The 14,366-nt window shown below is 41.8% G+C and overlaps 1 protein-coding gene across 1 annotated transcript; it reads right to left on the bottom strand.

The window, feature by feature from the left end:
• Nucleotides 1-6,352: 6,352 nt before the first annotated feature.
• LOC120041915 (high mobility group protein B1-like) lies at nucleotides 6,353-9,114 on the bottom strand. The gene is made up of 5 exons (XM_038986794.1): nucleotides 9,031-9,114; nucleotides 7,950-8,112; nucleotides 7,632-7,777; nucleotides 7,351-7,525; nucleotides 6,353-6,927 (listed from the first exon to the last, which is right to left on the bottom strand). Exons 2-5 carry the CDS (start codon nucleotides 8,094-8,096, stop codon nucleotides 6,814-6,816), a joined length of 582 nt encoding a protein of 193 aa, XP_038842722.1. The 5' UTR covers nucleotides 8,097-8,112; nucleotides 9,031-9,114; the 3' UTR covers nucleotides 6,353-6,813.
• Nucleotides 9,115-14,366: the final 5,252 nt, after the last annotated feature.

Here is a 14,366-nt window from a genome sequence, read left to right as displayed (position 1 = left end):
TGATGTAGAAGTCACAGCATGTCACATCAGCATCCAGCTCTGCAGCATCAGGTACTGTATTGGCTATTAGCTAAAGTAAGGTGCATTCCTGTACTCACATCCCCCAGAGGTTCCCTTACATTACTTAACGACCACAATCTGTTTTCTTTCTAGACGGTACTGAAAACAAAATGCACAGTGAACTGGGAGCTGTGAATTGGGTATGTAGTCTACTGTGTGTAATGCTGAAGGTTTGATGCATGGTGAACTGAGAGCTGTTAACTGGGTATGTAGTCTACTGTGTGTAATGCTGAAGGCTTGATGCATGGCAAGATATAATAGTTGTGATGACTTGTTGAGTAGTTATAGATATCACTGAAAACCCCTTTAGTAATAGTGGCTTTGTTTGCATGATGGTATTGTGAAAGTGGGGTGTAATTTGTCTTGATCACTTAATGAGGCACTACTCTTAATATTTATTCTTCCTTTTTCTTCAAGGAAGCAGATGTTCTTCTAAGGGACACCCTAGAGGCAGCAAGGTTTTGTGAACTCCAAACAGATGCTCTTCTAAGGGACACCCTAGAGGCAGCAAGGTGGTGTGAACTCCAAACAGATGCTCTTCTAAGGGACACCCCAGAGGCAGCAAGGTGGTGTGAACTCCAAACAGATGCTCTTCTAAGGGACACCCTAGAGGCAGTAAGGTGGTGTGAACTCCAAACAGATGCTCTTCTAAGGGACACCCTAGAGGCAGTAAGGTGGTGTGAACGCCAAACATTTAAAGGCACCGGTTCCCTCCCTAGTGTAATTGGGATGGACGGGGAAGACCGCATTACAACCCTTAAAGAACTACGGTTGTATGATGGCCTGGATGAACAGGAAAATATTATCATCAAGGAGCCATTCATGTTCCAGTTACAGAGAGATTATGAGATGTGCTATGTGGAGGCAGTTGACAACAGGAAAATGACCGAGGAGCAGGAGTGAAGCCATTTTTGAGGAGTGGTCCAACCTTGTTTTTGTCTGCTGTGTTAATTGTGTTATGTTGTTTAGTAAAGATTATGTAAAAGTCACCCGGATCTCTGATCTCTTTACTGGAGCTGGTATAACTTAATGTACAAAGCACATTCAGCTTGTCAGTATCTCTATATGGTATAGTCTGTCTCCATTCTCATGAGGAAAGTAAATAGCATTATAAATCAGGATAGGTAGTAACTGTATATACACTGCTCAAAAAAATAAAGGGAACACTAAAATAACACATCCTAGATCTGAATGAATGAACTATTCTTATTAAATACTTTTTTCTTTACATAGTTGAATGTGCTGACAACAAAATCACACAAAAATGATCAATGGAAATCAAATTGATCAACCCATGGAGGTCTGGATTTGGAGTCACACTCAAAATTAAAGTGGAAAACCACACTACAGGCTGATCCAACTTTGATGTAATGTCCTTAAAACAAGTCAGAATGAGGCTCAGTAGTGTGCGTGGCCTCCACGTGCCTGTATGACCTCCCTACAACGCCTGGGCATGCTCCTGATGAGGTGGCGGATGGTCTCCTGAGGGATCTCCTCCCAGACTTGGACTAAAGCATCCGCCAACTCCTGGACAGTCTGTGGTGCAACGTGGCGTTGGTGGATGGAGCGAGACATGATGTCCCAGATGTGCTCAATTGGATTCAGGTCTGGGGAAGGGGCGGGCCAGTCCATAGCATCAATGCCTTCCTCTTGCAGGAACTGCTGACACACTCCAGCCACATGAGGTCTAGCATTAGGAGGAACCCAGGGCCAACCGCACCAGCATATGGTCTCACAAGGGGTCTGAGGATCTCATCTCGGTACCTAATGGCAGTCAGGCTACCTCTGGCGAGCCCATGGAGGGCTGTGCGGCCCCCCAAAGAAATGCCACCTCACACCATGACTGACCCACCTCCAAACCGGTCATGCTGGAGGATGTTGCAGGCAGCAGAACGTTCTCCACGGCGTCTCCAGACTGTCACGTCTGTCACATGTGCTCAGTGTGAACCTGCTTTCATCTGTGAAGAGCACAGAGCGCCAGTGGCGAATTTGCCAATCTTGGTGTTCTCTGGCAAATGCCAAACGTCCTGCACGGTGTTGGGCTGTAAGCACAACCCCCACCTGTGGACGTCGGGCCCTCATACCACCCTCATGGAGTCTGTTTCTGACCGTTTGAGCAGACACATGCACATTTGTGGCCTGCTGGAGGTCATTTTGCAGGGCTCTGGCAGTGCTCCTTCTTGCACAAAGGCGGAGGTAGCGGTCCTGCTGCTGGGTTGTTGCCCTTCTATGGCCTCCTCCACATCTCCTGATGTACTGGCCTGTCTCCTGGTAGCGCCTCCATGCTCTGGAAACTACGCTGACAGACACAGCAAACCTTCTTGCCACAGCTCACATTGATGTGCCATCCTGGATGAGCTGCACTACCTGAGCCACTTGTGTGGGTTGTAGACTCCGTCTCATGCTACCACTAGAGTGAAAGCACCGCCAGCATTCAAAAGTGACCAAAACATCAGCCAGGAAGCATAGGAACTGAGAAGTGGTCTGTGGTCACCACCTGCAGAACCACTCCTTTATTGGGGGTGCCTTGCTAATTGCCTATAATTTCCACCTGTTGTCTATTCCATTTGCACAATAGCATGTGAAATTTATTGTCAATCGGTGTTGCTTCCTAAATGGACAGTTTGATTTCACAGAAGTGTGATTGACTTGGAGTTACATTGTGTTGTTTAAGTGTTCCCTTTATTTTTTTGAGCAGTGTATATGCTCAATGAAATAACATTTATCAGCACAATTCTAACAATACATGACATACATAACAAGTCTGTTGTTCACTGCAACAATATCTGTAGCTTGTCTCAAATATAGCATGAAGCAAAATGTTTTACAACACATCTGCTGGTACTTTATATAGTATTTCTTACGATCTTCAACAATGAAATAAGTTTGTATTCAACGTGTGCCTTGCGCAAACATGTGTGTTTGTATTCTTAAAAAATATATATATATATATACAGTGGGGCAAAAAAGTATTTAGTCAGCCACCAATTGTGCAAGTTCTCCCACTTAAAAAGATGAGAGAGGCCTGTAATTTTCATCATATGTACACTTCAACTATGACAGACAAAATGAGAGAAAAAAATCCAAAAATCACATTGTAGGATTTTTTATGAATTTATTTGCAAATTATGGTGGAAAATAAGTATTTGGTCAATAACAAAAGTTTATCTAAATACTTTGTTATATACCCTTTGTTGGCAATGACAGAGGTCAAACGTTTTCTGTAAGTCTTCACAAGGTTTTCACACACTGTTGCTGGTATTTTGGCCCATTCCTCCATGCAGATCTCCTCTAGAGCAGTGATGTTTTGGGGCTGTTGCTGGGCAACACAGACTTTCAACTCCCTCCAAAGATTTTCTATGGGGTTGAGATCTGGAGACTGGCTAGGCCACTCCAGGACCTTGAAATGCTTCTTCCGAAGCCACTCCTTCGTTGCCCTGGCGGTGTGTTTGGGATCATTGTCATGCTGAAAGTCCCAGCCACGTTTCATCTTCAATGCCCTTGCTGATGGAAGGAGGTTTTCACTCAAAATCTCACGATACATGGCCCCATTCATTCTGTCCTTTACACGGATCAGTCGTCCTGGTCCCTTTGCAGAAAAACAGCCCCAAAGCATGATGTTTCCACCCCCATGCTTCACAGTAGGTATGGTGTTCTTTGGATGCAACTCAGCATTCTTTGTCCTCCAAACACGACGAGTTGAGTTTTTACCAAAAAGTTCTATTTTGGTTTCATCTGACCATATGACATTCTCCCAATCTTCTTCTGGATCATCCAAATGCTCTCTAGTAAACTTCAGACGGGCCTGGACATGTACTGGCTTAAGCAGGGGGACACCTCTGGCACTGCAGGATTTGAGTCCCTGGCGGCGTAGTGTGTTACTGATGGTAATTTGTTACTTTGGTCCCAGCTCTCTGCAGGTCATTCACTAGGTCCCCCGTGTGGTTCTGGGATTTTTGCTCACCGTTCTTGTGATCATTTTCACCCCACGGGGTGAGATCTTGCGTGGAGCCCCAGATCGAGGGAGATTATCAGTGGTCTTGTATGTCTTCCATTTCCTAATAATTGCTCCCACAGTTGATTTCTTCAAACCAAGCTGCTTACCTATTGCAGATTCAGTCTTCCCAGCCTGGTGCAGGTCTACAATTTTTTTTCTGGTGTCCTTTGACAGCTCTTTGGTCTTGGCCATAGTGGAGCTTGGAGTGTGACTGTTTGAGGTTGTGGACGGGTGTCTTTTATACTGATAACAAGTTCAAACAGGTGCCATTAATACAGGTAACGAGTGGAGGACAGAGGAGCCTCTTAAAGAAGAAGTTACAGGTCTGTGAGAGCCAGAAATCTTGCTTGTTTGTAGGTGACCAAATACTTATTTTCCACCATAATTTGCTAATTAATTAATTAAAAATCCTACAATGTGATTTTCTGGATTTTTTTTTCTCATTTTGTCTGTCATAGTTGAAGTGTACCTATGATGAAAATTACAGGCCTCTCTCATCTTTTTAAGTGGGAGAACTTGCACAATTGGTGGCTGACTAAATACTTTTTTGCCCCACTGTATATATATATATATATATTTTTAAATTATGCACACAACAAATACAAAAAAACTGAAATATAAAAACAAGAGTACATAAACCTAACAGACATATCAAGATTCATTTTCAATTTGTTAAATACTTTTATGGTGCGTATTGCTTTTTTGTTTTTACATTTACTGATCATTTCAAAATAATATTTAAATTCTATCTTAAATAATGTGAAGAGGGGATTGTTCTCTGCCCACTTCATTTTATGGATAACGAATCTTCCATGAAAGATTAACAAATTAACAATGAAAGTTAAATCAGGGTCCATATCATTTGGATCAAAATAAAACATAATATGTGTGTGTTTGTAATACATGTATCACTAGCCACTTTAAACTATGCCACTTTATGTTTATATACCCTACATTACTCATCTCATATGTATATACTGTACTCGATACCATCTACTGCATCTTGCCTATGCCGTTCTGTACCATCACTCATTCATATATCTTTATGTACATATTCTTTATCCCTTTACACTTGTGTGTATAAGGTAGTAGTTGTGGAATTGTTAGGTTAGATTACTCGTTGGTTATTACTGCATTGTCGGAACTAGAAGCACAAGCATTTCGCTACACTCGTATTAACATCTGCTAACCATGTGTATGTGACAAATAAAATTTGATTTGATTTGATTTCTATTCAGTGTGTGACTGTCAAACCTCAGATGGACAAAAAAAGGTGGGTGGGGTCAAACATGGGTGGAGTCAACCGTTTGACTCCGCCCACATTGAGTCCGGCCCCGAATGGCACACTGCAGTCAGGGGTACTTGGCTGTAACTGGCAAGCTTCCTTTCCAGAGCGCCCTGATGCTGTAACTCCTAAATTGGTTGTCTCTTCTCTCTTCAGTTGCGTTCTGCATTCTGTTGTTATGTGAACGATCACTCGTTCGCTTACATCCAGTAGTGATCCAACCCCCCCAAACTTTTCTCATTAGATCTACACAAATCACGTAGGTCACCTATTTTGGATTCAAAATGGCAAATTTCGCCAAAAGGTGACTAGTTTGCATCCCTTGGGTATGCTTGTCATCGGCAAGGACTAGGGAGTTTTTTAGGGTAAAAATAAACGGAGTAAAGCTAAGCACAGGTAAAATCCTAGAGGAAAACCTGGTTCAGTCTGCTTTCCAACAGACACTGGGAGAAAATCCCTCACCTTTCAGTAGGACAATAGCCTAAAACACAAAATCAAATATACACTGGTTCCCGAGTGGCCTAGTTACCGTTTTGACTTAAATCGGCTTGTAAATCTATAGCGAGACTTGAAAATGTCCGTCTAGCAATGGTCAATCAACCAACTTGACAGAGCTTGAAGAATTTTTAAAAGAATAAATGGGCAAATATTGTACAATCCAGGTGTGCAAAGCTCTTGAGATTTACAGATGTAATCACTGCCAATGGTGATTCTAACATGTATTGACTCAGAGGTGTGAATACTTATGTAAATAAGATATTTCTGTATTTCACTTTTAATAAATGGGCTAAAGAAATTCTAAAAACGCATCTTCACTCATTATAGGGTATTGTGTGTAGATAGGTAAAACAAGTTTTTTATCCATTCTGAATTCAGGCTTTAACACAAAATGTGGAATAAGTCAATGGGTATGAATACTTTGAAGGCACTGTATGTACTGTGTCAAGATTGATCAGTCAACCAAATGCCTTATTTAGTTTATGTTAAATCTTCAAATAAAAAAACAAATACAATTTATTAAAAAAGACCTTTATTTAAGACATTCCTGAATGTCAGCTGCATTTGTTATCAGAGTGGTATTCAAAGAACAATAAAAAGACTGTGTGACAAACATGAAAAAATATCCTTTAAAAACAAATACAGAAAAGAAATAATTCACTTGCTACCAACCCAGAAATCTGATTTGAGAGTTGCACACGTAAAAGAGAACTTATTACTTCCATACTGATTTATAGTCCTCCAAAGCAGTTACAGGCATGGGCAGGAAAAAAGGGCTACTACAAGAACAAAACAAGACATGTAGTGTTAACTTTAACCAGTTAGGGAGCATAACGCCATCCATCATTAAAACATGAAATACACACAGAGCTTAATGTGTTCTCGTTGCGTCTGGGTTTGTTCGGAGATGTAAAGTGTGTACAATAGGGTTACATAGCATTAAACAACAATGTACTCTCCAACAGCAGGGAGGCTACTCGTCATCATCCTCATCGTCGTCGTCATCCTCCTCATCTTCGTCGTCGTCATCAGCAGCTGCGGAGGAGGCAGTATCCACTCTACCATTGGTGCGGTATGATGCAATATCCTGTGGGACACATCACAATTACTTATAGAGCCAGACGGATATGTTTGGACCCAATACCAATATATCTGCCGACATAGTGTTTTACAGAGGGAAAATGAAAAAGCAATTTTCCCACACCGAATTCTCAAATTGCTATCCAAAATAGCAGTTGTCCAAGAAATATGCTTCAAATGTTGATTTCTTACATTTCGACAATGGCATCATGGGAATGGCGTTCAGATCAGCATGAAATTCCCCCTTTTCATCCTATTTATTGAATATTGGTTATCGGTGGAATTATCTGCACCCATCTTATTCAAAATCAGAAGTTCGCAGGTCAACTTCTAAGATGATATGATTGAATAGAGGATAATCACAGAAAAGCCGGAATTCCAGTCATTGTGAAAACCCCATCTCTGGAAGTTGTATTAAAGCCCTGCTCACCTTGTCATATTTCTCCTTCAGCGTGGCTGCCTTCTTCTCGTACGGCTTCTTCTCCTCAGCTGCAGAGCTGTTCCACATGACTCCCAGCTTCTTAGCAGTGTCTCCAATGGACAGGCCTGGGTGCTCGCTCTTTATCTTGGCCCGGAAGTCAGCACAGAAGATGAAGAACGCAGACCTGAGAAACAAAAACAAACATGTAAATTCAAAGGGACGTTTAATTCCCCTCTAGAATTGCTATCCAGTCTATCTGCCATGCAAACCTAGTGAATTATGGTACATACGGCGGTCTCTTGGGGGCATTGGGATCCTTGAACCTCTTCTTTTTCTGGCCATTGGGTGGGATGTAGTTCTTCATTTCTCTCTCGTAGCGGCCCTTGTCTTGCTTCGCCATGTCTTCAAACTTTCCTTTTTCTTTAGGAGACAGGGGCTGGACGTAGAGGTATAAACTCAGATTACACATCCACATGGCCACAGCTAGACTGTCCGCAAGGTCACTCAAGTGTAACAAAACATACCAAGGTGGAAATAAATCCATAACCATTCTGAATATGGACCAGAAACATGTCATTTCACAATCATTCACTGGTGTGTAATGCTACCTTCCATCGCTCTGAGCATTTCTTGGAGAACTCGGCGAAGTTGACACTGGCTTCGGGGTGTTTCTTCTTGTGCTCCGCCCTGCAGGTCTGCACGAAGTAAGCATATGAGGACATCTTGCCTCTCGGCTTCCTAGGATCTTTCCCCATGGTGACTTGTGTAGGTCTAGTAGGAGAGGATATAGATAAGAGTTTCAACATAACAAGGATAAATTCAGCCTGAGCTTTGGCCGTATTAAATGAGTGTCCCTCCCTAGCTGCCCATAACAAAGAATGGGGCCTGGGGGTGTGCACATTTGTCTTCTCCTTTCTTGAAAATAAACAATTGTAATTGCGAATAATTATCACTTGCTGCATGACTGCAAAACCTTTTTTGCAACTAATTAAAGGTGCGCTTATGCATAGGGATGGTGTAATGTAGCTAGCAAGCTACAATGGCAGTTCGCTAGCATCGAATCCAGCCCCCTCTGAACACCAAAACAAAGCATAGAATTGCTAGCCAACTATCATGGATCCATCCCATTGTTGTGTCGTAGGTAATAGCTAGCTAACTAGCCTTGCAGTGAGCCGTTATAGCTAGCTAAATAACGTGTTAGTGTTGCAAAAGACAACATGAAGACCTAATCTGACTCGTATCAAATGGGACAAAACAAAAACAACGTTAGCTACGATACAGAAAATAAAATCGAGATGCTCTGTTAACGTTGTTAGTTAATGTCAGCGCAACGGGCCAAGCTTGCCACAGCTAGCATCTAGCTAGAGCAAAAATAACTAACGCTAGATAGACGTAGTACAATATAACTAGTTAGATATGTCTGGCTTCCATGAGTTTTTAAAACCAACTAACATTAACGCTATTAAAGTCACGAAGATGTTTTAGGTGGTGCCTAAAAATGTGCTGGCTAGCAGTTGTTTACTGTCTTTTGTTAGCCCACATTTCACTTACATAGCTAGTTAGCAAGCAAATGTTTTATGAATGCTCAGCAAAATACACAAATTTATTTGAACAAAAATAAATGTCCATGTTCTTATTTCCCATAATTCGCTATATATTCTAGCTAATATTTTGGGTGTATATACATACCCTCACTTAGCTAACCAGCTAACGTTATGCTTCATCAAACAACAATGGGACGATGATTAATATTTGCTAGTAGCACAAACAATGACGTCACTTTCGTATGGTAATGAGGAATTCTTCAAAATAAAAGCACGCATTTCTAAACATACAAATATAGATCTTCTTCGGTGGGGTTTTAGTCAAGTGGCCAGGGTTCCGGTCTAGAAGCACGGTTTCGACTGCTCCTACAGTTGTGCTTCCATACTGCAGATGCCTACCCAGAAATACAATTTCCATACAAGGCCACATAGAGATGTCAGTTTAGAAAATTCCTAATAAGACACTTTAATTGTCGCTGAGGCTGATTTTTCCCCCCATCACTCACAGCCGAAGATATTATGTTTATAGTTTATATTCATCCAATGTCTGACATGTTTTTGGATGACGTGATGATGTCGTCGTTGCTCGCCTGCTACCTGTGCGCACTGAGTGCTAGTGTGCCTGTGATGTTGGTCTGTATAAACTGGATGCAAATACTGGTCCGTATAAACCGGATGCAACACAGATATAGATGAATCGGCATATGCAAATGTCAGTAGATTACCTTGAAAACAACGGACGGACATCTTGGACGCAGTCTCCAGTTATTATTTACCTCAGTGGTTTTAGTAGCCTCGTACGAACCATCCTGATTTAGCAAAACAGAATGTAAGCTCGTGAGATCAGGATGGTTCGTACGAGGCTAGGGTTTTTAGTGCAGACGACATCCAAAACATTGTATTGCCTCCCACTACTGTACTCAAAGTAAAAAAGAAAAACATATTTGAAGGGAAAAAACTAACTTAATCGACAAAACAAAGCAAAACAGACTCCCACTTCTTCCATCGTTGAAAGTTCCATGTCTCCCCACTCATGCTCTGGGGCCTGAGAGGGTAGTACGGCTTGTGAAATCCTTTCATGTAAACTCCTTCACCGAGAAGTCCTACAATCTCAGGAACCGCTCTGATGCATCCACAATGATGTCCATCTTTCTAAACTTTTCTTCCCTTTGGCAGTGCCGTTGATCACCATAGCCATAAATAGTACAAAGTTCACCTTTTTAACCTGTAGAATTTCTGGGTCCTGCTGATGAGAGGCAAACCCTGCAGCCTGCAGTGAATGCCTATCCACCACCATGGGGCCTTCAGGACCGCTCACTCCCTCAACCCTTTTGACAGCCACTGCAAATTATATATTCTGGTTGGACCTGACTTTAGCCATTTTCCTTCACCCTCGTTGGGCATTCCTAAGATGAAGCAACATGGTTCCCACCACAATTGCAACATTTCACATGATCAAAACTCAAACCACACTCAATATGATCTTCTCCACAACTTTCATCTTTCTTCTACAGACACTTTCCACATGTTCAAATGCACAGCAGCAATCACAATCTTGGTACAAATGCTCTTACACAGTAATTCACACACCACTCCACTTCAAAAAACAAAAGAACAGATACTCTTCACGTTCTCTCCATTAACTACTCATTTCATCTGACGTGCATCAATCACTCCAGGGATATTTTTAATTTCTTCCAATTCCACTTCCCACGAAACGCCAGATATTACACCCTTGAGGGGTGCCCTGATCCAAAGAGCTACGCACGTCATGACAACATTCTCGACTCGAGTACAACGTAACCCAAGCTATTTCTGCTTATCAGAAGTACACGAAATCAAAACAAGTCCACTTCTCGTAATCCTTACTGCATTTACTTATTAACCCATCACTCTTTCCACCAGCTTGGATATTTCAAATGGATTCACCCCTCCTCAACAAACAGCACTCCTACAAGATAAGAAAGAGCATTCGCAGAACTATCCATTTAGTTTTCCAGCAATACTTTGGTCGTTTTTCAATTATTTTTGGACCATTGTCCAATCTTCCTTGCTTTTACCGCCATTAGTTTTGTGTTCACCACCTGCTCCAGCTTCCACCATCTTTAACCAAAGAGCAACCCACTAGTTCCGTCCCCTTCAGGAGTCAGCCACTGACATCAACCTACCCTCTTGCAATGTGGAGAACTCATTCAAGAGATATTAAATGTTAATCGATGTTCATTTTTATTGTGCTTATAAGCAAATGCAAGAAGGAATTTATGGAAACAATTACAAAAAGAATGTAAGACCACTATCAAAAAATACAATCATCAGATTGGTATGTTCTCAACATTGGGATTTAGTGAAAAAACTATTATACGTGCTGAGGTAAAAGTGGGTTTGGGAATACTCAGTAGGGTCTGTAGAATCTATATATAGTGTTATTTCTTTGGCGACTGAGGTCTAAATACCTAGCAGTACTTCGTACTCCATCCACTCCATTGGTCCCAATGCAATACACTATCGACCTATCTATTACATATTGGCTTATAGAGAAAAAAACTATTCTGTGCCGAAAATAAAAGTGGGTTTGGCATTACTCAGTAGGGTCTGAAGAATCTATATATGGTGTTATTTCTTGGGGGACTGCAATACAATATAGGCCTATACATTACAGAGAAAAAAAATACTCTATGTGCCAAAGTGTGGTGGGGATTACCTAATAGGGTCTGTATAATCTATACACTGAGTGTACAAAACATTACAGACATCTTCCTAATATTGAGTTGCACCCCACCACTTTTGCCCTCAGAACAGGTTAAATTTATCAGGGCATGGACTCTGCAAGGTGTTGAAAGCGTTCCACAGGGATGCTGGCCCATGTTGACTCCATTGTTGTGTCAAATTGGCTGGATGTCCTTTGGGTGGTGGATCATTCTTGATACACACGGGAAACGGTTGAGTGTAAAAACCCAGCAGTGTTGCAGTTCTTGACACAAACGGGCACCTTCTACCATACTCCGTTCGAAGGCACTTTTTTTGTCATGCCCATTCACCCTCTGAATGGCACACATACACAATCCATGTCTCATTTGGCTCAAGGCTTAATAATTATTCTTTAACCTGACTCCTCCACACTGAAGTGGATTTAACAAGTGACATCAATAAGGGATCATAGCTTTCACCTGGATTCACCTGGTCAGTCTATGTCATGGAAAGAGCAGATGTCCTTAATGTTTTCTACACTCAGTGTATAGGTTGTTATTTATTGGGGGACTGAGGTATAAATACCTAGCAGCACTTTACTCCAACCACTCCATTGGCCACAGTGCAATACACTGTTTTTGAAACACCAAATACCCTTTGGGCTTTAGATCAAAAGTAGAGTAAAGAAATAACACCATATATAGATTCTCCAGACCCTAGTCAGTAATCCCAAGCACACTTTTACTTTGGCATACAGAATAGTTTTTTCTCCATAAACCAATATGTCCTTTATAAACCTACAGTGTATTGCTTTGGGACCAATGGAATGCATGGATTAGAAAGTGATGCTGGATATTTAAACCACAGTCATCCAAGAAATAACACTATATAGAGATTCTACAGACCCTACAGAGTAATCCCAACCCCACTTTTACTTCAGCACATATAATATTTATTTTCTCTATGAGCCAATATGTAATTAATATACATCAAATGGAGTGGGTGGAGTAAGGAGTCACCAGCACTCTGTATTAAACCCGTTGGTCAACATAAGAGACCAATTTAAGTTTTGCAGACTTTAATTCTAATTACATATATTTTCATTTGATTTTCGATATTTAGCTTGTCTTTGCAGGGGGACTCTTATTAAATATTTTTACATCCCTCGATCGTGCTGCCAGCATAATATTTTGCTGCTAAAATAACGGTAATGGGACGATGCTAGCCAGATTCGATGAGCGGTATTTTCGCTGTGCGACGTCTCCATGCATTGTGGCTCCTATTGGCTGCCGCCAACTCCTTAGAGCGCCTGATAGGGCGCTTGCTTTCCACAGCTCTTACTGGAGAGGTCGAATGATTGGTCGTCATTCTAGAGTCTAGAGTGACACTTCAGAGTTTGAGGGGATTCGATTATTTGGCCCAGGTTGCCCCCTTGGAAGAGGTTTGCACCAGGCGAAAACTAATGGCATTCGTTTTGGAAACGGGCTGCCTCCCTGGCGTGCGCCAGGCATAACAAAAAGTAGTCTCAAAACAGAAGTGACGTCCTAGTAATGAGCACGTGGAGTAATTAAGCAATAAGTCCCGAGGGGGTGTGTTATGTAGCCAATATACCACAGCTAAGGGCTGTTCTTATGTATGTGGGGTGCCTGGACACAGCCCTTAGCCATGTTATGTTGGCCATATACCACAAACCCCCAGGGTGCCTTATTGCTATTATAAACTGGTTACCAACGTAATTAGAGCAGTACAAATAAATGTTTTGTCGCACCCGTGGTATACCATGGCTGTCAGTCAATCAGCATCCAGGGTCCACCAAGTTAAAAATGATCAATTTACCCGTTCACGTCGCGGGCCATAATATGGTGCACCTCTTTGTTTCAGTGCCGCGGAAATGAATAAAACATTTGTTTGTGTCAAATTTGGAAATCTTTTAAAATGCTATTTTAAAAATAAACTCCAAAAACTGCCCCACACAATGACTGTATTATATGGCCCAACAACATATCAGCATAACTGCTGGCCATTAATGGCAAGAATAGATGAATAGATGCTGTGCTTGCATTCACTTGTCTGGCCTTTTACAGAACATTTACTCGGACACTTGCAAACACAACGACATAGCCTATTCGGCTAAACAGATATATACTTTAATAAAACAGTGTAACCACCAGTAACCCAGTCTACCACCCTTGGTGCACCTAGCCAAATGTGATGCTGAATCTTTCATGCGGGTCCAAGCCCCCCAGGCAGCACAGCATCAATCATCAAATTGCCCTCGCGGCTGTTGTGCAATTTACAGGAATTGTTGTGTGTCTCCTATAACAACCAAGGACTCCAGCACACACTCCAGCACACACAGCTGCACACCACGGAGCCCTGAAAACAAGTTTTCTAGATAGGCCAAATTGAACAATGCAAACTCAAGATGAAGAATCCTGCGAACCAGGTAGGCCTACAACTGAAGTGTCATAACTTCTGACGTCATAATTGTTATTATGTTAAATTGCATTGTTGGCGTATTTTTCATGACTTTCTTTCGCTTGTGATTCAAGCACCACGGAACTGTCCCGGAGCATCATCAAACGCACGATAGAGACGTTTGCATAACACATCCATCCCAGGCAGAGTTAGAGAAGAGATGTGTGCATTTGTGTCCAGACATCGCGCCCAATAACCAAAATATTCCGATTTCTGGAAACGTTTCATCACGAGCGAAAACAGCGATGGCAGCCGTGGGTGAGGAGCCTCAGATTACCTGACATGAGACTTTTTGGGACGGTTCCTCGGACTCTG

The sequence above is a fragment of the Salvelinus namaycush genome, unplaced genomic scaffold (assembly GCF_016432855.1).
Source record: "Salvelinus namaycush isolate Seneca unplaced genomic scaffold, SaNama_1.0 Scaffold58, whole genome shotgun sequence".
Classification (NCBI taxonomy): Eukaryota; Metazoa; Chordata; class Actinopteri; order Salmoniformes; family Salmonidae; genus Salvelinus; species Salvelinus namaycush.
Note: the sequence above shows the minus strand (reverse complement) of the source record. Positions and strands in the feature narration are given on the sequence as shown.